Source organism: Labeo rohita, chromosome 20, assembly GCF_022985175.1.
Source record: "Labeo rohita strain BAU-BD-2019 chromosome 20, IGBB_LRoh.1.0, whole genome shotgun sequence".
Classification (NCBI taxonomy): Eukaryota; Metazoa; Chordata; class Actinopteri; order Cypriniformes; family Cyprinidae; genus Labeo; species Labeo rohita.
The window spans coordinates 4,445,515-4,472,041 of record NC_066888.1 but is presented as its reverse complement, the minus strand read 5'-3'; the positions used below and the strand labels follow the sequence as shown (position 1 = coordinate 4,472,041).

Below are 26,527 nucleotides of genomic sequence, written 5' to 3'. Positions count from 1 at the left end.
GATGAAGAACGTATTGACGGAAAGTGAGAGAGGACATTTCGCGTGTATGATGCACACACGTGAAACCCACGAAAACCAACAGTGTTTTTAAAACGTGTTTTATTTATTAAAAATGAGCGTAACAAGAGATGAACACAGCGGAGAGGCAGATGACGATAGTTCTTTCCTCGATCAAGTTCTGAACAAGTTGTATGATTTTGGTGAGAGCGAAGTTTTTAATAATGCCTACGGTAGACAGTAGCAAATAGTGATTAATAGCATCTTTAAGTAAACAGACTCTCTGTGTAGAGCATAAGATAAAGGGTTGCAGGTGTTTCATTCCAATTTTGCACATAACATAAGCCTACATACCTAATATAATATGCTAACAACAGTCTAATGGAATTTGTAATTACTGATTATCCTGAGTATTTGATGTTATTTTTCATGTTTAGGTGATGGAAAAAACAAAAGATTGAAAAAGTCTAGGAAAAGAAAGAACTCGGCTAAAGATGACATGAACGATACTGAGGAAAATACAGATACTGTCTGTCATAACACAGACTCTGAGCAGCTCGTGACAAACACAACAGTATGTGAAAACATGCAGTCTGGAGCTGAACAATCCAGCGTGGAGGTGGTTACATTTATTGATCCTCTGAAGAAGAATAAATTATCAAAGCCTGTTGAACCAAGGCAGAAGGTAAGAGAAACATGTAGCTTCAGAATCCATGATCATGCTGCAGTCTCTGCTTCATGGGATTTTGTTTGTTTGTTCCAATCGTGTGACTGATTCTCCAGATACAGATTGCTGCTGTGATGTATTTTTGTGGGTCAACCCAGTAGTTAGCATCACCCTTGTTCCCTTGACAAAAGCCCAAAAGGAAGTCATAATCACAAATTAATTTGAGTGACCCTAAATAGCCATCAGAAGTAAAATCTAAAGTTGGGCTATAACAAACTAAACCATGGTTGCTTAAGTTAAATGTCACAATCATCCAACAACACTTGCAGTCTTTATTTAAAAAACTTTTTTTTTTTTTTTTTTTTTTTTTTTTTTTTTTTTTTTTAAAGTCTGATGTGATTTATGTTGTAGAAGAAAACATGAAAATATCTTGATCTTGTGTAAGCCACAGACCTTACTTCAGGCATTTAAGCAAGATGCATTGTTAGTTTTAGGCCTACAAAAATATGTAATTTCTGCAGCACGCTATTTTCTATACACTACATAAGTTACAGCATTGAAATATTTGTCCCTGGTGAAAGATCTACAGAAATGATGGTTTCTTGATAGGAATAAAAATGTTCATTTAAGTAGAATGGTTAAAGGAGAAGTCCACTTCCAAAACAAAGATTCACATATAATGTGCTCACCCCATTGTCATCCAAGATGTTCATGTCTTTCTTTCTTCAATCGTAAAGAAATTATGTTTTTTGAGGAAAACATTTCAGCATTTTTCTCCATATAATGGACTGATATGGTGCCCTGATTGTGAACTTCCAAAATGTAGTTTAATTGCGGCTTCAAACGATCCCAAATGTGGTTGTAAACAATCCCAGCCCAGGGATTCTTATCTAGTGAAAGGATCGATTATTTTCATAAAAATAATACAGTTTATATACTTTTTAATGTCAAACACTCGTCTTGTCTTACTCTGCCTAAACTGTTTTTGTTCCTGTTCATGACAGTTAGTGTATGTCGAAAAACTCCCATCTCATGTTCTCCCTCAACTTCAAAATCATCCTATATCACATTTTTTGAGATTAAAAAGTATTTAAATTGTACTTTTTAATGAAAATAACCGATCGTTTCACTAAATAAGACCCTTCTTCCTCGGCTGGGAACGTTTACAACCACACTGGGATCGTTTGAAGCTGCGTTTAAACTGCAGAAATGTTTCCCTCAAAAAACAATTTCCTTACGACTAAGAAGAGAAAGACATGAACATCTTGAATGACAATGGGGTGAGTACATCATATGTGAGTCTTTGGACTTCTCTTTTAAGGTTTGTTATGAATGGATATTAAAGCTTTTCTTGCAGTTACGGTATCTACCAGCAGGAGCTGCTGTCAAACCTTGATCTCCTGGGCCAATCCATGTCTAGCTCATGTGAAATGGAAGTCTTTGTGTTTTTAAGAATATGTGCATGAAAGAATAAAAACAGCTGAAAGAGCTGCAGCAACTGCATTCAGCTCTCATCTGTCTTTATCCTTGTTTGTTTATCCTCAGGTTCCTGATGTCAAAGAAAATAAGAAAAAAGGCTCAGATGAGAAACTAACAATAGAAAAGGTGAGATTATTGCTCCTTTTCAAAACCTAGTAAGCTGCCTACAGTCATCATTTTAAAGGCTGACACAAAATGAAAATTCTGCCTATCTACTTTCTAAATGCATTCTCTAAATCCATGTATTTTTTTTATCGACCTCGTTATTTGTAATCAAAATATGAAACGGGATCTTCTGGAGAAATGACAGATTGCTCTCTGGTGACATATAGACCATTTCGCTAGATGTAAACAACACTGGTCCAGAAGCGCTTCCTGTTGTTTTTTGTTTTTTATTTTATTTCACATATACAAATACATCTTAAAGGTGCTAATGTAACATTTTCATCCAGTCAAATGTTATGTTGGTTGTATTTTTTTGTGATGTTTGTGTAAAGTAAAAAAAAAAAAAAGAAACAGGAAGTGTATCGGGACCAGTATGTTTACATCTAGCGAAATGGTCTATATGGACTTTTCCAGTCATTTAGTCATATTAAACTTCACCTCTATATTACAGTTGACTGTAAACTCTGATTTAAATCTGTCCCCTTCCTGTGTCTTTTTAAATAATCCATTTCACTTAAATGCTTGTCACAATGTGAAAGACAAGGTATGTAGCTACTTTAGTTTCATTTGTGACTTGAAGGCGTCACAGATGGCCGTACCAAAAGATAATTACTTGCTGCTCAAGGCTTGAATACACTGCATGACCAGATTTTTGCCTTAATTTGCAATCTGGATGTGTTGATGCTAGCTTCTGAAAGTTAAAAAGTCAGTCTGCAGATTTTGGCCAGTCAGAGTTGACAGATTTCACTTAAAATTGAGTAGTGAATGATTGATAAATACCTTTTTATCACACGTTTCATATTTTGAGCCGTTTGATTAGAGTTCAAGCCCTCCATAAACTGAATATGACATCACTGCTTTAGTAAGATGCCTCATATTAAGGAAGTTTCCTTTAGGATTCCCTTCACAAGTCTCTTCACTCTTCAAATGTTAATTTTTTTTACCATAATAAGAGGGATCATACAAAATACATGTTATTTTTTATTTAGTGCTGATGTGTTCAAAAGTTTACATACACTTGATTCTTAATACTGTGTTGGTACATGAATGATCCACAGCTGTTTTTTGTTTGTTTTGTTTAGTGATAGTTGTTCATGAGTCCCTTGCTTGTCCTGAACAGTTAAACTGCCTGCTGTTCTTCAAAAAATTGTTCAGATCCCACAAATTCTTTGGTTTTTCAGCATTTGTGTGTATTTGAACCCTTTCCAACAATGACTTTATGATTTTGAAATCCATCTTTTCACAATGATTACAACTGATTGACTGCAACTATTACAGAAGGTTCAAACACTCACTGATGCGCCAGAAGGGCAAATGATGCATTAAGAGCCAGGGGGTGAAAACTTTTGAACAGAATGAAGATGTGTGTGTTTGTCTTATTTTGTCTAAATATCACATTTTTTTTCATTTAGTACTGCCCTTCAGAAGTCACAGAAGATACTTGCATGTTTTCCAGAAGACAAAATCAGTTTAATTTACCCTGATCTTCAAATTCAAAAAGTTTTCGCCCACCGGCTCTTAAAAGAGAAGACCAAGATTCACATATAATGTACTCACCCCCTTGTCATCCAAGATGTTCATGTCTTTCTTTCTTCAGTCGTAAAGAAATTTTTTTTTTTGAGGAAAACATTTCAGGATTTTTCTCCATATAATGGACTGATATGGTGCCCCGAGTTTGAACTTCCAAAATCCAGTTTAAATGCAGCTTCAAACGATCACAAATGCGGTTGTAAACAATCCCAGCCAAGGAAGAAGGGTCTTATCTAGTGAAACGATTGGTTATTTTCATTTAAAAATTGATGTACATTTTTTTTTTTTTTTTTTTTTTTTTTTTTTCATTTATGTTGAAAAACTCCAATCGTATTTTTTTTTTTTATTCAACTTCAAAAGTATTTGAAAACCATCCTACATCGCTGCAGAAGTACCGACCCAGTCTTTGCAAAGTGAACATGCAAAGAAGATCAAACACCCTTAACAAAAAAGGTAAAACAGCGATATAGGACGATTTTGATGTTGAGGGAGAACATGAGATGGGAGTTTTTCAACATACCCTAACTGTCTTGAACCGGAACAAAAACAGTCCAGGCAGAGCGAGACAAGACGGGTGTTTGACATTAAAGAGTATATGAACTGTATTACTTTTATGAAAATAACCGATCTTCGCTAGATAAGATCCTCCTTCCTCGGCTGGGATCGTTTACAAACGCATTTGGGATCGCTTGAAGCCGCAATTAAACTGCATTTTGAAAGTTCAAAATCAGGGCACCATATCAGTCCATTATATAGAGAAAAATACTGAAATGTTTTCCTCAAAAATCCATTTCTTTACAACTGAAGAAAGAAAGACATGAACATCTTGGATGACAAAGGGGTGAGTACATTATATGTGAATCTTTGTTTTGGAAGTGGACTTCTCCTTTAATGCATAATTTTTCCTTCTGAAGCATCAGTGAGTGTTTGAACCTGCTGTGATAGTTGCATATGAGTCCCTCAGTTGTCTTCAGTGTGAAAAGATGGATTTCAAAATCATACAGCCTTTGTTGGAAAGTGTTCAAATACACAAAAATGCTGAAAAACCAAAGAATTTGTGGGACCTGAAGATTTTTATTGAAGAACAGCAGGCAGTTTAACTGTTCAGGAAAAACAAGGGACTCATGAACAACTATCACTAAACAAAACAAAACAAACAAACAAACAAACAAAAAACAGCTGTGGATCATTCAGGTAACAACACAGTATTAAGAATCAAGGGGATGTAAACTTTCAAACCAGTTCATTCTTATAAATTCAGCTGTTTTTTCTTTTGTGGACTTTATGTAAACATGTTTTAAGTGGAATATCTTATTCAGGTCAGTACTAAATAAAAAAAATACATGCATTTTGTATGATCCCTCTTATTTTGGTAAAGTAATTAACAATTTGCAGATTCTGCAAGGTGTATGTAGACATTTGACCTCAACTATATTACTACTGTTTCTTTTCTGTCGGTACACTGAGCAGCCTTTTTGGATTCTGAAGTTGGAGTTGCTGCACTTCCTCCAAATTCCGTGTTAGAACTCCAACTTGGGATGCGTTACAGTTAAAACTTCCTACTGGGAACTTAGAATTTCCAACTTCACAGAACAAATGGAATGCAGCATAAGACCATCTTTAGGTCTACAAGACTTTGATGAGCTTTTTCAGGTGTGTTTAATTAGGGTTGAAGCTAAACTCTGCAGGAAAGTGGACCATGAAGGCTGGAGTTGAGAACCCCTGATGGAAAGTCATTTAAAACAAAAGTCAAAAAGTTCAGTTGCAATGCAACATTGGTTGCCTAATGGAGTTTCTGCTCATGTAGAGCATTTCAAATCGGTCATTAATGAGGTTCTATGTTTGTATGTTTATGCTTCAGTCAGTCATCTCTCTCGTGTCACCTTTCAAATCAATTGTGAGCTGAGTCTTTCATGTTTCGTGTTCAAAGTGCTGTTTGTTCAGCTGCCTACGGTATGTATACTGTTCCAAGTCAGTAACTTCCTTGACTGAAACTCATTTGCATTATGATGAGCCACTCTTTTTTTGAATGTCACATGTATACATGCATGACATGTGTTGTGTGTCTTCAACAGGCTCGGTTTGAGGTTCACAAGTTTGGACTGACAGGGTATCATAAGCAGCAGCAGAGGGTCTTTGAGCAGGACAGAGCCGTCATGCTGGGAGCCAGAGTGAGTTCAACACACATCCTCTAATCACATGCAGCACTGCTGGGCTGTAAACATACTCAAAGCTAGTATAAGAAGAAACCCTTTTATCTGCTTTGTGTTCAGAAACGTCTCAGAATGCAATATATAACACAGAACAGGTATGCATTCTCAGCATTGCACACAAGGGGCGCTATAGAAAGCAAATAGAATCTTGCAGAGAAAGTTGGTTGAACCATGGAAAAGGTTACATTTAATCATGCTATTATTTAAATGTCTCCAATATTCAAAGGTAAATTTGACCCCCTTTACCTTACAATTGCAATGTGTTGTCGTAATCTAAAACACTGAAAACACTTTTTTCATGTTTGTATTACAAAATTAGTAAAATTAATTAATCTAAATGAAAATATAAAAATTAAATTAAATTCAAAATATCAAAAGTATAACATATATCACTGCTAAAATAATACTAGTTTGTATTTGAGTTTGCGTACTTGTGTAGAGTATGTTTCCAGCCTTAACACTTTTTATTTTTAATTTATATCATAACATTTTATATTATTTATTATTATTATTATTATTTATTTTTACATGAATCAAATGAATAAGTGTTATTTTTCCTATAGCCCCCTAAAAAGGAGTATGTTAACTACAAAGCATATCAAGAAATAATAAAAGAACAGAAGATAAAAGCGAAAGAGGAAGCAAAATCTGTAAGTACAACATTAAACATTTATATGGTTGCTTGATAAAACACTTGACGTCTTCTGCAGCATGTGCGATCTTTCTATTAACTTTTCTTCTCTGGGTCTTTTGTCAGGAACCACATAAGAAAAAAAGGAAAGATGGAAAATCAAGGTTTGTGTTTATGTTTTGAACTGATGTTCTCCAGGTCTTACTGTTATTTAAATGATATTGTAGGTTGCTCGTGCTTGATTGTATTTAGTTACATTTGCACAATTTCCTATTGAACTTAATGAATTTTGGCTCAAGATATCAGCTCATTGTTTTTGTAGTGTTGCTAATTTTTGTTGCCTTTTTGACTTTCCAGGTTTGAGAAAAGGAAATCATCTAGCGGAGGAGACATTGGTGGACAAGTTGGACGCTTCAAAGATGGAATGCTGGTCTTGAGCTCAAAAGACATTCAGAAATTAAAAGTTAAAGTGAGAAAGTAACGGTGGATGAGCGACTGAAATGAAAGAACATTTAAATATGTTTAAAATTTCACATTTTGACTTGACTGAAAGTAAAATGTGCCATACTTTACCTCAGTCATTTTACGTATAACACATTCACAATAGTTTCTTTTTTCCCTCATTGTTTGTCCTACTGACATTATGCAGCTTACTGAGGTGTACTTTTCTACATGATTTGACCAATTTTAGGACCCAAGCCTTTTCTGTTGACCCAGATATTATAAATAAATCGCCTTAAATCAGCTTGTTTTGATTGCTGGAGCAGGGATGTAAGTTAGACAAGAATATCTCCGATTGAGTGATTGAGGTGTTGTGTTGCTGGATGTAATAATGAACATAGTGGTCATCATTTGACGACATCTGAGCCGCTGAAGATGCAGTGGATTACGTTTGTTTGTGAAGGGAATGCGCCTCCCGATCTACATATATGTCTATGTTCGCGCAAATTATTCGTGATCCAGCTTCGCTTACAGCAGAAGTGAGTATAAGGTTTTTTTTTTTATGAATCTCTGCAATTACCTTTCCTAATAACGTGCTAGTTGGCAAGTTTCGCGGCTAAAGTAAACCGGTTCATCACTCCACAGAGAAAAGAGAGGGGCGGGTTGAGCAGGGCTCATTTGCATTTAAAGGAACAGTCCCTCAGAATGGGTTGATTTCTGCAGAGCTGATTTTGACAAGGTAAAAAGGGTGTTGTTTAACACAATCATTGAGAATTTTTAAACCAAAGTATATTATAGACTTTTCATTAAGACCCTAAAGAATCATATCAACTGATGCATCTGATGACCCTTTTAAGTGGTGTGAAGAAAAAACAAAATCTTAGGTGAGATGATCTGAATAAAGACGCATGGATCACAGTTTTATTGTTTATTAAAAGGGAAAGACACTGTTTTTCTTCTACACTTAGTAAGAAAAGAATGTCATATACAATGTATTTGATATACAAACCACAAAGACATACAAAATATCACGTTAGTAAGAGGAAATGAGAGCTCAAGATTACATACAGAAGAGCACTGGAAACACACACTCACGCACTGAAGTTTCCTTCAAGGATGATGATGATGATGATGGCACACAGCGGCGGGGCTGTGTTCATGTGTCTTGTGTCAGCAGATCAATGAAAAGACTCTTCTGAGAAACAGATTTCTGTTTCAAACTCTTCACAATGAGATAAGTTGAAGGCCAAACATCTGACTAATGTACATCCACATAGGTAATATGCTGTGTATATAAAAATAAATCACTAAATGCTTGGTACAGTGGCAGATTTTATGTTACTGTAGATCTTTTTTCTGATGATGGCCACACTCAGAGGCAGTCATATTAACCATACAACTGTATACCACACGTCATTTCATTTTGTGCGCATTCAAAAGAATAAGAGAAAAAAATGGGATTGCTTGGTGTGTTCCAAACATCTAACTGAATTCATCTGTGCTTTGTGTTGATGGGTGTTTCTTCAACTCTGGGTCACATTAAAACTTTAATTTTGCCCCAGTAACAGTTGTTTACATGTGACAAGTGAAAAAATGAAGGACAATCTAAGTAAATGTCACAGAATATTTTTGTTGTGTCATGGTCTGGAGCAATTATAAAAAAAAAAAAAAAGCATAAAAATATTAACTAACTCTAGTTAGGATACATAAAGCAGTAGCCAAGAAAAATTAGTCTTAGCAAGACCATTTTAGATTAAACGGAAAACATTTCTGTCATGACAACTCTCGAAGGGATTGGCATGGTAATGTACATGACAATGTAAATGTATCTTGGCTGAATAAATCAGCTATGCTGCTGCTACTGCGGCAGAGCAAGTACTGAGACTTGCTACTGCCAATACTACCACAACATTCTGCATGTAAGAAATATTGCTGCTGCACATATAACATAGATGAATATCCTCCATAGCATACATGAATCACCTCATAGCAGGTCTATACAGGTGGAGCTGGGGAAGGCGAAGGGTTTCTGAAGCATGCTGCGAAACTGCTACAGTTAGCACTAGTCATATATTTTAATGGTAAGCAGTGAGCTCATTGGCTACTGATAAAGGAGAGAACCAATCAGCTGTGCCATGTGATGATGTCATTAGGTCAGATTGAGTTAGACCTATCGCGATTGCACCATCTAGAGTTTCATGCCAGGACTCTGTATTTATTGGTTAAAAAATGCCAAAAGTTCTGAAAGATCACAGGGCAAAAAGTGACTGTAGTTGAAGAAACACCCTAATGTTAAGTTTTTAGTTTGTTGGCTTCCAGTCTGAGTGAAAACTAGTGATGGGTCGTCCTTGAACAAATTTTGAATGAATCTTTAATGTGACTTAGGACGAATGAGTCGTTTCGGGGAGTGATTCGTTCAGTCGCGCATGCGCAACATCCTATTAGGTTTTGTAGTTCGCCTGTTTCGAGTCTTCAGGTTTTTGGAGTCGTTCATCTTATGTGGCTGTCACATGATGAACAAACGATTCAAACCCAAAGACTTGAGAGATGAACTAATCAATTCTTTTTCCAGCTCACACTGCATTGGTTAAGCTTATGGGGCTGCCACGTGATGAACGAACGACTCAAACCCGAAAACTTGTCAGATAAGAGTGAGGTGAGGTGAGCTAATCATAGAATTTTAATTATATTTTGCTAAAATGAACAAAGTGACTTGAAAAAAGATTTGTTCATTTTGCTTAACGAGACTGAACCGAGTCGGTAAAATGATCAGAACTTCCCATCACTAGTGAAAACACATCACATTCCAAAGCAACGTCTCTAATTTTAGCAGATTTGTGTGAATGAGGCACGGCAGGAGACGTTCATTTTCTCAACCTAATGAATATTTAAGACTGTGAGAAAAAGTAGGAAAAACTATTTGTGTCCAAGATCTGGAATATTTTGAAATATTTTAGGTTGTGGCAGTTGGTGTGGTAGTTTAAATAAATTCAGCTGGGCAGGAATTGCAAGTTGACTTCCTCAACCAATATTGTTGAGCAAGTAAAATATCCTCATAGCACATTGATTCTGGGTCATATCCATATTTAGCTTTACACATGAATTCTCCATTACTATACAGTTGGTTTATTATCATACATACACAATGCACTCTCAAGTTCGCATATCAGCGTTATTCCAGTCTCAGCAAACTGGTTTTTGAGTGCTTATGGTTTCATATTCAATACATGACCAGTGAGATTCATTTATAATCTACATTGACATAAACCTTTAAATATACTTTAATACAAACAAAAAGTCCATTGTGATATTTAAAATGACACTGTAAAAAATTAATTCAGCAAGATAGATCATTTGGACAGACGGCAGTTTTGGCAGGCGTCATCCATACAGTCAATATAAACTGGATTTAAAGGAATGCTAATCCTAGCTATTCATCAGCCATCACATCACTCAGTTTTAGTCATCACATGACTTTCCGGCTCATCATCCATAATTATGACCATTAGCAGGGCATTAGCAAGTATTGGGCTGTGAATATGAAAACATGTGAACAGAGATACCCAGAAATAAGCTGAATGATTTTGATCCATGCCAGGTCTCTGAAAACATTTCAGATATTTACATATATTTAATCTTTGTGTATCAGTGCTCTCTGTATACTGGCACTACATACAGAGATTATGGATTAAACATACAGAAACGTGTAAGAAGGTTACATTTGGTAGAGCTAACCTGAGATCTGTAAAAATGTTTTCTGATTCTAATCATTTGTTGGCTGTATTTTTGTATTTATCACCATTACTTTGCCCATTGATGGTCGTAAATATGTTGGATGAGTTGAAAAAAAGTGCATATGGACAGCATATGTGGCATGTTGGCAGTTACCACAGACAATAATTAAACCTGGCAGTTTTACAGTACAGTGGAGGTCTATGTTCTGAAGGTCAAGAAGTGGAAATATGCAGCTAAAACACTTAATATGAATTCTTCCATACTAAAATATTTTTTTGGAGCTATGATGTTGTCTAAATCATCATTTTTCACATATTTTTTCCTTTTTCTGCATAGTATATGAAAATAAGTTTATGGGTTTTACATAGTCATGGCATGAGCTCGTAAGAATTTGGAAATACTTTTACAATGTTGGCAGTGTTTTACAGCACCTTGTGAAAGTTTTCATACCCCTTCATTTTTTTCACATTTTGTTAAGTTGCTGCCTAATGTTAAACTGCTTTATTTTTTTTATTTTTTCACATCAATCCTCACTCCATACACCATAATGGCAAAGCAGAAAAAGTTAAATGATTAAATGATTCCATTGCATATTTATTCATACAATTATCTGGGACAGTTGAAATTTAGCTAGGGGCTTTCATATTGCTTGTAGATATTACTACACTTTGAGTGGAGTTAACCCGTGGCAAATTAATTTGAATGGGTTTGATCTGAAAAGCCACACGCCTTATTAAAAGGTCTAACAGGTTAAAATGCATATCAGAGCAAAAACCAAGCCCTGAAGTTAAAAAAAAAAAAACGCCTATAGAGCTCAGAAACAGGATTGCACCAAGCCACACATCTGGGGATGACTTCAGAAAAAAGATTATGCTGCGTTGAAGCTTTACAGAAGCATGCAGTCTCCGCTACCCATAATGGAAGAAGTTTGAAGCAGCCAGGATTCTTCCTAGAGCTGGCCTCCTGGCCAAACTGAGCAACTGATGGAGAAGGGCTTTGGTTAGAGTGGTGACCAAGAAGCTGATGGTCACTCTAGTTGAGCTCCATGATCAGATAGGAGAAACTCACAGAAGGACAAACGTCACTGCAAAACTCCACCAATCTCGGCTTTTTGGCAGTGTGGCAAGACTCAATCCTCTCCTCAGTGAAGACACATGAAAACACACTTGGAATTTGCACAAGGACCCTCAGACTGTGAGAAATAAGATTCTCTGGTCTGATGAACCTCAATTCAGAGCATTATGTTTGGAGGAAACCAGGCACTGCTCATTAACTGCAGAGTACCATCACAACAGTAAAGTGTGGTGTAGCAACCTCATGCTCTGGAGCTTTTTTTCAGTGGCAGGGACTGAGGGACTCATTAGAGAAGAAGGAAAGCTCAACACACCAAAAAAATGAGATAGCCTTAGTGAAAACCCAGTGCAGAGCATTCAACCTCAGACTGGGTAGAAGGTTCACCAGGACAATGACTCTAAGCACACAGCAAGAGTGGCTTATGGGCAACCCTGTGAATATCTGCCCCCATCCAAGCTGACAGAGCTTGAGAGGTGAAGATGTGAGGAGAAGAATGGCAGATAATTGCCAAATGCAGATATGCAAATGTTGCATTATAACCAAAAAGACTTGAGGCTGTAAAGGTGCTGATTTTTTTTTATATAAATTTACAGTTGTGACAATTCTGTTTTTGTTTTGTCATTATGGTGTATGGAGTGTACATTGATGTGGGGAAAAAAGTCATTTAAAGCAGTATAACAAAAGGCAGCAATGAAAAAAAATGAAAGGCTATGACTACTTTCGCAAGGCACTGTAGTACTGCAGTATTTTAATGGTCTTGGTCTTGTGATGGACTCAGTGTGCTTAGGTCTCAAGTGAAAATAATGTTTCAGTCAGTGTGTATTTTACAGCCTGATCTCACAGGAAAACTATTTTACGAGGCGATTTCATATGAATTTGTGCAATATCATGACTCATATGAAAATGTATTATCTTTAGTGAAAAAGCAAGCATGAATGTCCACCTCTAACCCTACCGTCACTGGGGCATAAGTGAAATTGTATAAAGTCATATGAATTTTCCAAAATGTAAAATAGTTACAAACTACCATGAGATTGTATTGGTACTTGTGTTGGTGTTTTACTGCTTAAAGTCTATATTTTGTTCTGTGATTTATACTTGAAATGCTGTCATAGTAGTGTGAAGATGTCTATAAATGACCTGGAACAACATTTCCAGTTGGCCCAAACAGACGATATCCTTGACTGAACCCGGATCATTCCTTTAAGCACAGTTTTTTACATTTTACCGCTCTTTCCCTTTTTTATATTTTAAACAAGTGCCAACATTGCACTTATTTAGTGCCAGGACCTATTTTCATTTTAGTATGGTACTCCTGACAGCAAAGTACTCATTGCGCAATAAAAGCATCAGCTCAAGCTATTTACATTAATTACACTGTTCATAGAAACATGTTATAAATATCAACATCCCATGCTTTACATCACCAATGGGTCATCATCTGCTTCCATAATTCAGTAAGTTCATGTCTGGACAGGATAATAAACATAAATATAATATCTTTCAATATCATTTATCTCTCATTTCTCCCTGAAACCATTAATTTGAACAGAGGTATAAACTGAACATAGGCTCGTATCTCCTATTGCAAGGTCCATATGTGACTCCTTATAGCATTTAACGTGACCGGTCGTATGAGAATAAACGCGCTGATATGGAGTTTTGTAGCTTTTTGGGGTTTTAACTCAAAGCTACGTTATCAGGAAATAATTCCACACTACAAACACTAGGAGGCAGACTGCAGCTCTGCGTCTATGCTGTATTCCTGTTTAATCCAGTCATCACACTGTGTCACACGAATTCAATATTATGAACGTGTAACTCATGTGCGCTTCACTGCTTTGACCATATTTACAGCTGTACAACATGCAAACGCAATCTTCTCTCCCGATTACATGCTATGACTTGGTATTTCAACATCATATACTATAAAACAGCACGGAAACCGTTAAAGGGCGCGGCATGGAAATAATACTGATAAATCGAACCATGAAGTGCTCATTTACTTGTAATGAGGTGTATTAAACATGAGTCTGTCATGTAAAGTGGAAGTGTGTAATTTTTTGCACCACTAAATAAATTTACAAAAATAGTGACTGTTTTCAAACAGGTTTCCTGACCACATATTTGTCATTGGTCAGAAATGCAGATAGCCCCGCCCTAAACTCTCACTATTGGTTGAGTGGTTGTTACTGGGGTAGATAAAACAAACAGAGTAATGTTTTGAAACTGTGTTTACACTGTTTCAACCTAAAATGGCTTATTTACAATTATCACTGCATATTGAGCTGGAACAGGAGAAAATTACACACTTCAACTTCAGGACTCTTAAGGAATACGTCGGTCACAGTGTAAGGAGACCTCATAGTTGAGATTCTGGCTAAATATTCACAACTGTGGCTCATATAAAGCACCAAGACAAGTCTCCTTGGTGGTGAGGGCACAGTCTATCTCTAATGGCAGGTATTATTTAGTTTCTGCAAACCTGGAGGTTTTTTATGAGAGTTTTAGTGCTGTTTGATAAGACAGTTGTGCATATGTTAGGTATTACACCTCAGCACGTAACTCATCCTGTACTGTTTGAGCTACGATCATAAATTATATGCCTCAAATTGTGCAGCTAATTCTTAGCTATCAGATTTACTTGCAGAACTATGAACTGAAGAGACTGTAAACTTCACTTTTATCTGACACAGGGCATTTTTCTTTACTGGGACTTTTTCGATCCCAGCACACAAGATTCATGGTCTCAGTGATGATATGAGGCCTTTTGAAGTACATTAAAAGTGAGTAAACCTGAGATTTGTGTAGCATGTGAGATTAACCTGAAACATCTTCAAAATTCACTTTTAGTCTCACAGTTGTTTGATCACTATCGGATGTGTTTGATCACTCTGTACCATAACATCAAATGGCTGATAGTTGGTTTTAATCCAGTTACATTTTTTGAACTGTGCTAATCTTTCATTGGAGGTATGAAAATGAAAAAGAGTTAGAAATCTATTTCAAAGTGCTTTGGGGTCTGACTCCAGTTTCGGCCCCCATGGGGACACCTCGGTTTGTTTTTCTGTAAACACGGGAATGATTTGTAAACACCAAAATGCAAATCACCCATATGAGCATGAGGGAAAAAAAATATTATTAATATCAGCATTATATATCAGTGTAGTCTAAGAGCACTGATTCGTTTGATGAGAAAGGTCTGGCTCATTCTTATTGGTCCAAGATGATCACATGATGCTCTTTGGGACTTCCAGACCTGTGATTAGAGTCACCTGTGAAAAAGATACATTTTAATTATTAATGTTGAGAGATGTGATGCGCTGATAATGACAAGGCACGAGTCATATTATGACTCACCGTAAATATTTCTATTTACATCTATTAAAGGAGAAGTCCACTTCCAGAACAACAATTGACAGATAATGTACTCACCCCCTTGTCATTCAACATGTTCATGTCTTTCTTTCTTCAGTCGTAAAGAAATTATGTTTTTTGAGGAAAACATTTCAGAATTCTGTCTTCATTTAATGGACTGATATGGTGCCCCGAGTTTTAACTTCCAAAATGCAGTTTGGGAATAATACAATTTATATACTTTTTAATGTCAAATGCTTGTCTTGTCTTGCTCTCCCTAAACTCTGTGTATTCTGCCTCAACTTCAAAATCGCCCTTTATCGCTGTTTTACCTTTTTTGTTAAGGGTGTTTGATCCTCTTTGCATGTTTACTTTGTAAAGACTGGGTCGGTACTTCTGTAGCGATGTAGGATGATTTTAAAATGATTTTTGAAGTTGAGGGAGAAAATACGATTGGCGTTTTTCAACATACCCTAACTGTCTTGAGGCAGAATACACAGAGTTCAGGGATAGCAAAACTAGACGAGCGTTTGAGATTAAAAAGTATTTAAATTGTACTTTTTAATGAAAATAACCAATCATTTCACTAGATAAGACCCTTCTTCCTCAGCTGGGATCGTTTACAACCACATTCGGGATCGTTTGAAGCCGTATTTAAACTGAATTTTGGAAGTTCAAATTCAAGGCACCATATCAGTTCATTATATGAAGAAAAATCCTGAAATGTTTTCCTCAAAGAACACAATTTCTTTACGACTGTAGAAAGAAAGATATGAACATCTTGGATGACAGGGGGTCAGTACATTATCTGTAAATTGTTGTTCTGCAAGTGAACTTCTCCTTTAACTTTCAAGAGGAACAATTTAAAGTACCATTTATTACAACACAGGTAATGTTTCCAACACCCTATTTTATTTTGAAGTATCGCATCAGAAACGAGTGATGAAAATGCCAAATTTCATTGGTTTTTGGCCACCTCAAAATCATTTTCCTTGTAAATATCTCTTTGTATCAAGGAAAAAACATTATTTTATGTATTTTCATTGCACCCCTACAGTTTTTAAATCAGGGGGTGCCCAAACTTGGTCATGGAGGGCCAGTGTCCTGCAGAGTTTAGCTCCAACCCCAATTAGACACACCTGAACCAGCTAATCAAGCTCTTACTAGGCATACTAGAAACATCCCGACTGGGAAGTTGGAGCTAAACTCTGCAGAACCTCCAGGACCAAGTTTGAACATCCCTGCCCTATATTTTCTTAACGTAGGAGCACATATTCTCCTTGTGAAAAAATCAAAACAAACCAGAAGAATCCAGATGTTTGGTCAAACAACTTGAAGGTCATGAAGACAATTCAGAATAAGAAACAGCTCTTGATTCTCAATGCTACCAATCACTGAGCGTGTTAAAGGTCAGTGTGGATCTGCTGCTCACCTGGACGTTGCGGTTGAGGCTAACTGCGGGCATGAACACACCCTCCAGGTTCTCAAAAGCCACAGGTCCGTGCTGCTGTTTGTTGATGAAGAAGGTCAGGGTATGTTTTGTCAGGTCTAACAGAATCCCTACGGTCGAACCCTTTGTGATGCCACCCTCAGCCCTGCAAGAATCAGGGAGTAGAGGAAAGAAACAAATAAAAGGGAATCAGCAACACATGATACAATGTTTTCTGTCATCCAAGATCTCTCTGAGCAGAGGAATGAGCAGGAAATTGAAAACTTGGAGTGGAGCTGCGTCAGAGTAAAGAACAAAGGGCTATGACTCCACTTTACTCACAACTCCAGTATGTGTGTTACTTCTGAATCACAGCAGTGCTAATATTCAGTCTGACAGGATGACTGCAAGTGTAATATCACATACTTTTATTTTTAGAGTAGTGAAGAAAACAGTTCACAGATGTTTTATAAGAAACATGTTGAGGAACACAAGGAAATTCTACATATCATGTATTTCTAAACACTTACTGTGTCCACCATGTATTAAAGAGTTAGCTCACCAGGTGTTTATTCACCCTAATGTCATTGCAAACCAATAAGACCTTTGTTCATCTTTGGAACACAAAGATAGTCACACATCAAATATTGTTTACAACCGCATTTGGGATCGTTTGAAGCCGCATTTAAAATTCAAATCGGGGCACCACAGCAGTCCATTATATGGAGAAAAATGCAGAAACGTTTTCCTCAAAAAATATAATTTCTTTACGACTGAAGAAAGACATGAACATCTTGGATGACAAGGGGGTGAGTACATTATACGTGAATCCTTGTTTTGGAAGTGGAGTTCTCCTTTAATTGTCAGTGTTATAGTTATGCTTGGTGTAACCGGGTTTGCTAATTTTCTAAAATAAAAATGAGCAAATTAGCCAACTATTTACTGAAGGCATCCTAGATGTATATGACTTCCTTCTTTCAGATGAATGCAATTGGAGTTATAATAAAAACTGTTCTGGCTCCTCCCAGCTTTATAATGTCAGTGGGCGGGTGGCTCTTTTCAACAGTCCAAAACAAGTCCAATAAAGTGCATCCATCCATTATAAAAAGTGCCTCACATGGCTCCGGGGAGTGAATAAAGGCCTCCTGTAGTGAATTAATGCATTTTTGTAAAAAACATAATAATCACTTTTCTCTAGCTTGTGCCAACTGTTGTACATGGAAGCAGCTCCGGGCAGATGACATAGGACGTCGGCATTGTGCATGCACAATGGAGAGAACAAAACAAAACAGCGATTACAAATTAGAAGTACAAAACGAGGACTTGGTTTTCCTTTGCTCCTGTAAACAAACACTGTTTTTTGACTCAAAGGCACATGCGTTACACATACTTCCTATGTCATCCGCCCAGAACGGCTTCCGTGTACAACAGTTGGCGGAAGATAGAGAAAAGTCATTTATTACATTTTACAGATGTTTTTTTTTTTCTTACAAAAATGCATTGATTGATTACAGGAGCCATGTGAGGCACTATTTATTATGATGGATGCACTTTATTGGACTTGTTTTGGACTGTTGAAAAGAGCCACCCACCCACTGTCATTATAAAGCCTGGAGGAGCCAGAACCATTTTTAATACAACTCAGATTAGATTGGTTTGAAAGAAGAACGTCACATACACCAAGGATGCCTTGAGGGTGAGTAAATAATGGGCTAATTTTAATTTTTGTGTGAACTAACCCTTTAACTCGGATATACATACTGCAGTCAGCAAGCACTCAGCCATGAAAATGATATAGAGCTTTCTATGTTTCCACCTGTATTTAGTACTGACCACTTGTGATCGGATCACCAATAAATGCATCCTAATATGAAAAGAACCATTGAGTTTCTGGAACATTCTGGACCAACTATCACAAAGCTGATAAGAATACTTAAACTATTACTAGCAAAGTTTTACATGAGTGACTCTACAAACTACTTTCATCGTGGTTTACCTGCTTAGAGCCCCTGGGTGATGGAGGGATACGAGAATAAAAGAAACATGTTGGAAAAACATCTAAAAATACATATAAAATATTGTTGAAGAAGAGAAGAGAAAACATTTAGTAAAGAATAAAATGAAAGGAATGCGATGGATCCGAGACTGACAAAGAAGTAGAACAAGCTTGGCTTTAGGCTACATTAAATAGGCTGCATATGAAAGGCACAGATTTCAGGGACTGTTAAGCGTAACAGTAGCAATACTGTTAGTGTGTCCTCGCAGTCACCTCACTATCAGTTAGTGGAGGCGGAATTTTAAATCATTGCATTAGTATTCAAGTGTTATAATCAGTCTGTCCTTGATAATTCACCTGAGGACACTGCATCAGCATAACTGTGACATACAGCATGTGTACATGCACTACATCTACAGTATAGACTTGCTCTGTACTTGCTCTTCCATTTATAATATTTTAGTAAGTTTACTATGTATTTGGCAAATGCCTTTATCCAAAGTGACTTAGTGGCTATTCACACAGAATGCATTTTGTTTTGAGAGACACTCTGAAAGACACAAAACATGATTGCAATGATTAAACATGTCCATCTAGTGCTTGTTTACATAGAAAAATAATGTAGACCAATCTGCCAGCTTGCAAAATTGATCACCACACTATGATGCAAATATAGATGCGTACCTGTTGGTGTGGGAGTTGTTGTGCATGAACCAGGAGCGATTGTTGTCCACATACATGGCCCAGGCTTTATCGTCCTTCCCTAGCATCATGTCCTTCATCGTATTAATCCGCGCCACCCCGAATGCGGGGTCGGGGTGGTTGTCATAGCGATCCACACTGAGTTCCCAGTAATGAATGCCCTTGGAGAAGGCAGCCGTCCCGAGCACCACACGATCATCGTAACTGTTACAAGTCACAGTCTGGTTTTCATTGGACAGGACAATGTCTCTGTGAGCTGACGTAGGGTCAAAGGTGAACCATGCCACTACAGAGGAAAGATTAAATAGTTAAAAGTTTGTGATAGCCAGAATAATTCAGTATGGTTAAAAAAAAAACGTGTTTAGCAGTTAAAAAGAGGTAAATAAAAAAAAGACTCAATCAAATCAAAGGCTCAATCAAAATAGCACCTCACAATGTTTGACCAATTATTGCTGTTTCTGAAGCTGTTTGTGAAATTCCAATGTAAAGGTGCAACAAATTTGTATTTCACCATTTTTTGTGTGTGTGACTTAAAAGGATTTTCTGTTTAGTTTTCTGTTTAAATAAAAAAAAACAGATCCAAGTGATTTTAGCACAGTTATTTCAGTCATATCTGACAGATGAAAGGGATGTGATATTCCCCCCAAAAAAATGTTCTCAGCTCCATTAGCAAGGATATAAAAGACTATAAGTTTAGTCATCATAATTTGCTGATCATAAGCTACACATATTCACTCCTTCAGTGACACATGAATTATTAAAAGAGTTGAAGGAATGAAATATTGAAGCTAGTATGCTCTCTCAGAAGTTGGGTTTCTGTAGCAGAGGGCCTGTAAAGCAAATCTAGCATCAAATCCTTATAAGTCCTGTGCTAATTAAAGATCATCTGTGGGACCCCTGCTTTATGTAGTTTTGCAAACAGCAACTCACATAGATTTATACATACAGGTTCTGCCAATATAACCATAACTGGTGTAATTAAAATGTCCTAATAATTTTCTCAATAAATGTTTGGCATTTTTATGCCTTTATTTAGATAGGACAGTGTAGGTAAGACAGGAAGCAAAGTGGGAGAGAGAGAAGGGGGTGGGATCGGGAAAGGTCCACAAGCCAGGATTCGAACTCGGGATGCCCGTAGCGCAACGACCCTATATGTTGGCACGCTAACCGCGAGGCTATTGGCGCCATCGAAATTAAGGTTTGTTGAGAAAAAAAATTCCAGGATTTTCTCCATATAGTGGACTTCAATGAGATCCAAAGGGTTGAAGGTCCAAAATGCAGTTTCAATGCAGCTTCAAAGGGCTTTACACAATCCCAGCCAATGAATAAGGGTCTTATCTAGTGAAACGATCAGTCATTTTAAAAAATAAAATAAAATAAAAATGTATATACTTTTTAACCACAAATGCTCGTCTTGTACTAGCTCTGCGCTGTGTATGCACAACTTGACGCATTACATAAAAAGGTCACGCGCCGTTAGCTCTTTGTCTGTGTACTCCGGTTTAAAAACAATAAAATCGTCATTTTTTTTGTAAATAGTTTGAATTATTCTTTGCACATTCACTTTATAAACATTGGGTTGGTACTACTGCCTACGTCACATGTGACCTTTAAAACATGACTATGTAATACATGGATGGAGAGCTATGGCAAGACAAGCATTTATGGTTAAAAAGTATGTAATTGTTGTGTCTCTACATTGGATTTGGAGAAATTTAGCAGTACATCACTTGCTCATCAATGAATCCCCTGCAGTGAATGGGTGTCGTCAGAATGAGTGGAGAAGTCCATCCCTTGTTGTCATCTCACATCAAAATCCTGTTAATAATGTATTTGTCTTTGATCATTCATTCAAAAACACTGATTCATCCAGTAATAAACCAAGTAAATCTTGAGTGAATCACTGAATCATTTACTTATAAATTATGCCTACATGTGATTTTGTTTAGTTGTCTAATGTTTTTTTCTTCAGAATCATAAGAGAAACCACAACTTCCATTAAAAAAACAACAGCCAAATTTATCCAGAATCACGCAGCTCTATTTTTGCAAACAGCTCTTAATGAATCTTGTTTTTATGTAGCCTGTTGATTTTTGTTCATGGTATTCAGCTGCAACTAAATGTTTAGCAAAAAAGAAACAGAATAAATATGCTTGATATCATCTTTTATTCACATTGGAATCAAAACTGGGAATCAAAAAGAATCGATAAGCAGAATTGGAATTGGAATTGATAATATTCTAACGATACCCAACCCTACGTATAAAGTTATTGTCTTTCAAAAGAAAGAGTGGATTCTGAACTTGAACACCCCTCCCTCAAACACCGTAGCGGATTCCTGTGGAGAAGACACTGTGCTCTGCACTGTGAGGGGAAATCCAGTTAGGGTATAGTTAGGGTATGTCGAAAAACTCCCAACTCATTTTCTCCTCCAACTTCAAAATTGTCCTACATCGCTGCAGAAGTACCGACCCAGTGTTTACAAAGTGAATGTGCAAGGAGGGTCAAACACTCTTTATAAACAAAAAAGGTAAAACAGAGATGTAAGACGATTTTGAAGTTGGAGGAGAAAATGATATGGGAACTTTTAGCACTGTCTTGAACAAGAGTGCAGAAAGTATATATGTGCTTCACAGAAAGTAGACAAGCATTTGTGGTTAAAAAGTGTATAAATATTATGTTTTTTTTTTTAAGAAAATGGCAGATCGTTTCACTAGATAAGATTCCTCTTATTCCTCGGCTGGGATCATTTAGAGCCCTTTGAAGCTTCACTGAAACTGCATTTTTTAACCTTCAATCAGTTAAGAACCACTGAAGTATGGGAAAAAAATCCTGGAATGTTTTCCTCAAAAACCTTAAATTCTTTGCAACTGAAGAAAGAGAGATATGAACATCTTGGATGACATGGGGATGAGTAAATGATCAGGAAAAGTGGAGTGAAAATGGAGTAATCCTTCAAAAGTTGTTGCTCTCATGTACTATATATCTGTTCACTCGCAATTGTCTAGAAATGTGTTGATGAATAGTGAATGTTTGTCATTGTTATTACTTAGAATTCTGATAAAGAATAGAGCAATACATTTGTGCCCAACCTCAGTGCTTTATCAACACGTTTCTGCATTGGGCTAACGCATATACCATGGCTGTTTGGGTGTTTACCACAGAGCTGTGGCATAGGGTAGTGCTGATGGGCGTTCTGTTTCTGAGTAGACCAATCAAAACAGACTGGGTCATCAGACCAATCGCTGCAGATTAGCGTCATGCAATGGAGTGGATTCCTTGAGTGAATCGTTTGGGAGTCGTTGAGCAAAAAATGTACAAATAGATGCATATTATAAGACAATGAATGTGTTTTTTGATCTTGCATGCATGTCAACCTGTTGTCGGGGACTCCCAAAACCAAAATATGAACCTTTCATAATCCGTAATAGGGGCATTTTAAACTCTCATTCTGAAGGCACCCATTCACTGCAGAGAAGCCACTGGTTGAGCAAGTGATGTAATGTTTCCGGCAAAGAAACAAACTAATCTTGAATGGCCTGAAAGTAAGTACATTTTCAGCAAATGTTCTTTTTTGGGTAAACCATTCCTTTAATATTGAGTAACTTTACCACAATATAGTGCACTTTAATTAGTTTACTACTCCTCAGCCATTGAAAACAGTTTTCAAGAAAGCCAAAACAGAATCAGTGTTTTTGAACAAATCAGTTGCGTAAAAGATTCAATGACTCACTCATAAAGTCACTCTATTGGTTCAGCATTATAACATGCAGAAGTGGAGTTCAGTGCTATAAACAGTGAAAAGTCCCAGTAATGTTGGTGTAAACATCAATACTCTTAAAACAACACTCAGTCTAATGAATTCCCTATGAGAGTCTAAGTCTATGAGAGATGTCTACATAGAGTCTACATGGGATGTTTGATCAGTAAAGAAGCTAAAAAGTGATGAGAGGATTTCTCCAGTAAAACCGTCATTAAAGAGACGCATCCACAGCAGGGATCCACAGAGGAAAGGGAATATATAATGCGGAAGCTGTGTGTGCATGAGCGTCACAGAGAGAAAAGCAGCTTTAAGAACTCTCAGAGACCCTATTAAAGGTGAATAAAAGAAACTGTGTGAAGAAGCAGACAACCAAAACACCCACCATCAGATGTCTTCAGAACAACAACCTTGCTGTACGCTCCCACTCCAGCAGAGTTGTACGCTTTGACTCGAGCATTGTATGAACTGTTGAAATGAAGGCCGTCCACTGTACAGATGGTCTCTTTCCCAACATACACCTCCTAAAACATGAACAGGGAAAGAGGAAAAAGAGACAAGGTGTAAGGTAAAAACGGAAAGCATCTGGTAAAACATGATTTCACGTAAGATTACATAAAACAACACTGCATGTTTATCATGAATGATAAAATAAGCTGCAGATTTCTCAAAGAGAAGCAAAGAATTTCAAGCATTTTAAAACAAGATACCATAAAAGAGGCTTCCTGTAAACCTACTCAGGAAAAGCAGTTCAGAGGATTTAATGGCACAGACTTAACTGGTGTGCTTTTTGCCGCTCTAAATGGGATTTGAACCAGGGAGGAGGACGGCCCAACAGACATTAAAGACCGCAGCCACAAGCATTAGTTGCTAGTGTATATCTTCTTGAAACCAGAGGAGTGAGGTTTACCTGCACAGCTCTTACTAGCTGGCCTCCATTAAACCTCACTCCCATCCGGGTCACGGCACCAACGTGAGATCTCAGTGTTGAAGTACAGTCATGGCCAAAAATATTGACACTCTTGCAATTCTGTCAAAATGCAACCCTTCTCTCAGAAAATTGTTGCAGTTGTAAATGTTTTGGTACTCACATGTTTATTTTTTTGTTTGCATTAGAACAACCCAAAAAACAGAGAAGTCAAATACTTCTCTAATACAGTTCCACACAGAACACAAAAAATGCACTGGACAAAATTATTGGCACCCTTAATATTTGGTAGCACCACCTTCAGAAAAAATAACTGAAATCAATCGCTTCCTGTAACCATGAACCCCAAAACATCTTTGAACCTTCACCATGTTTGACTGTAGGGACTGTGTTCTTTTTTTTTTTTTTTTTTTTAAGGCCTCATTTCTTTTTCTGTAAACAGTGCCATGATGTCTGTCCACAGTACGTTCTCCCATAAGGACTGTGGTTTTGTCACATAAGTTTTGGCAAACTCCAGTCTTGTTTTTTTATGCCTTTGTGTCAGCAGTGGTGTCCTTCTGGGTCTCCTACCATAGTGTCCCTTTTCATTCAGATGGTGACGGATAGTGTGAGCTGATACTGTTGTACCCTGTGTCTGCAGATCAGCTTGAATTTGTTTGGAAGACAATCAGGGATCTTTATCCACCATTCAAACAATCCTTCATTGTAATTTTTCATTGATTTTGCTCTTCTGTCCACATCCAGGGAGGTTAGCTACAGTAAACCTCTTGATGATATTGCGCACAGTGGACACAGGAACATTAAGATCTCTGGAGATGGACTTGTAGCCTTGAGACTGTCAATGTTTTTCCACAATTTTTTCTCTCAAATCAACAGACAACTCTTTACACTTCTTTCTTTTCTCCATGCTCAGTGTGACACACAACAAAAGGTTGAGTCAACTTTTCTCCATTTTAACTGGTTGCAAGTGTGATTACTATATTGCCCACACCTGTTATTTACCACAGGTGTGTCTAAATGCAAATTACAAGAGAATTACATGCTTTAAAAGCAATTATTTCTTACAATTTTCACAAGGTGCCAATAATTTTGTCCAGTCAATTTTTGAATTATGTGTGAAATTTTATCAAGTTTGACTTTTCCTCTTTGTTTTTTTTTTTTTGTGTTGTTGCAGTGCAAACCAAAACAATAAGCATGTGAATACTAACACATTTGCAACTGAAACAATTTTCTGAGAGAAGTGTTCCATTTTTTTGACAGAATTGCAAGGGTGCTGATATTTTTGGCCATGACTGTAACTACATATATTGTAAAAATGTCAATTTGGTGTAAAGCTGCTTTGCAACGATATGTATTGTGAAAAGCGCTATACAAATAAATTTGAATTGAATTGAATTGACTGTAAATGTGTTGAAGACATACCCGGTAAGGCCCGCTATTCCCGTCATCCAGCTCCAGCACGTAACCCTCTACAGGCAGGGCTTGGACTGTAGTTATCCTCCAGGCCAGAGTGGCGCTGTTATTCCGCATACAGCATTTTTCCAACTGCAACAGCGGTGCAGGAGGCACTGTGGGGGTCTCCGCTAAAACACAGAATTTTACATAGTACGCATTTAAGCATTGACTGTTATCCACTAGGCATCAGAAGGTTAAACGGGGTAATCGTGGAGTGACATGCATGGGAGTAAGCACTTCCTGAAAGTCACTGGTGCCTCTAAAACTAATGGAGGAAAAGGGGCTGTGGATTTAGGAAGGGTTGAGTATTTTATGGGGGACAGTTTGTAGCAGCTCTGAAATACCTCCTGTGCTCTCCTCCTTTTTCTGGTCACCTGCATGCATTTGTGTCAATAAAGCAGCCTCCTGACAATCTGAAAGATGATATCGGACAAAGCAGGTGTTGCATGTGTAAGTCTAGAGGTAAAACTGTGGGGATCATTTGCCTCTGAAACTGAGAATGACGAAATTCACGTTTGGATTGTGTAGCGCAATTACTCTTTTCCAAGAAGTGAATCTGCATTTGCAAGATTTGTTTTACTTTGCAAAACTAGTTCAACTGCCATTTTTTAAGCTGTTGTTTACTAGTCTTTAGGCTACGTTTACACTAGTGTTTTTTTTTGTTTTAAAACGCATAACTTTTGCTACGGTTACACCCGTCTTTCACACTCTGGCATTTTCAACCCTCGAAAAACAGATGCTGCAGACAACGTATTAGTTTGAAAACTGCAGGGTTGCATTTCAGTGTAAACGGACCGAAAAGGAGACTTTTGAAAACAATGGTGTGGCTGCCCACACATTTGCTTACATATCCTTGATGACCACATAAACATTGTGGATGAATGGTCATGTGACATGTGTTTTCATTTGTGTAATGTGGACAGAGTTTCTGAAACACAGTGAAAACACCACTGTAGACGAGGATCGTT

At 37.2% G+C, this 26,527-nt stretch overlaps 2 protein-coding genes across 4 annotated transcripts in view; one reads left to right on the top strand and one right to left on the bottom strand.

The window, feature by feature from the left end:
• Nucleotides 1-7,426, top strand: c20h1orf131 (chromosome 20 C1orf131 homolog). The gene is made up of 7 exons (XM_051138037.1): nucleotides 1-200; nucleotides 435-682; nucleotides 2,210-2,269; nucleotides 5,914-6,009; nucleotides 6,615-6,701; nucleotides 6,809-6,846; nucleotides 7,040-7,426. The coding sequence occupies exons 1-7, from the start codon at nucleotides 113-115 to the stop codon at nucleotides 7,161-7,163; spliced, it is 741 nt and encodes a 246-aa protein (XP_050993994.1). The 5' UTR covers nucleotides 1-112; the 3' UTR covers nucleotides 7,164-7,426.
• A 730-nt stretch (nucleotides 7,427-8,156) lies between these two features.
• Nucleotides 8,157-26,527, bottom strand: part of LOC127182639 (E3 ubiquitin-protein ligase TRIM9) — a 45,865-nt gene continuing 27,494 nt past the window's right edge. Inside the window, exons 6-11 of one of the 3 annotated variants that reach the window (XM_051138033.1) lie at nucleotides 25,904-25,972; nucleotides 25,527-25,687; nucleotides 23,562-23,700; nucleotides 19,399-19,702; nucleotides 16,722-16,884; nucleotides 8,157-15,207 (exon numbers count right to left, since the gene is read on the bottom strand). In XM_051138033.1, coding sequence (XP_050993990.1) covers nucleotides 15,163-15,207; nucleotides 16,722-16,884; nucleotides 19,399-19,702; nucleotides 23,562-23,700; nucleotides 25,527-25,687; nucleotides 25,904-25,972 — 881 coding nt within the window. In that variant the 3' untranslated portion in view covers nucleotides 8,157-15,162. Of the gene's footprint in view, nucleotides 15,208-16,673; nucleotides 16,885-19,398; nucleotides 19,703-23,561; nucleotides 23,701-25,526; nucleotides 25,688-25,903; nucleotides 25,973-26,527 lie in introns of those variants that run through there. The other 2 variants (XM_051138034.1, XM_051138032.1) reach the window with 2 other exon arrangements.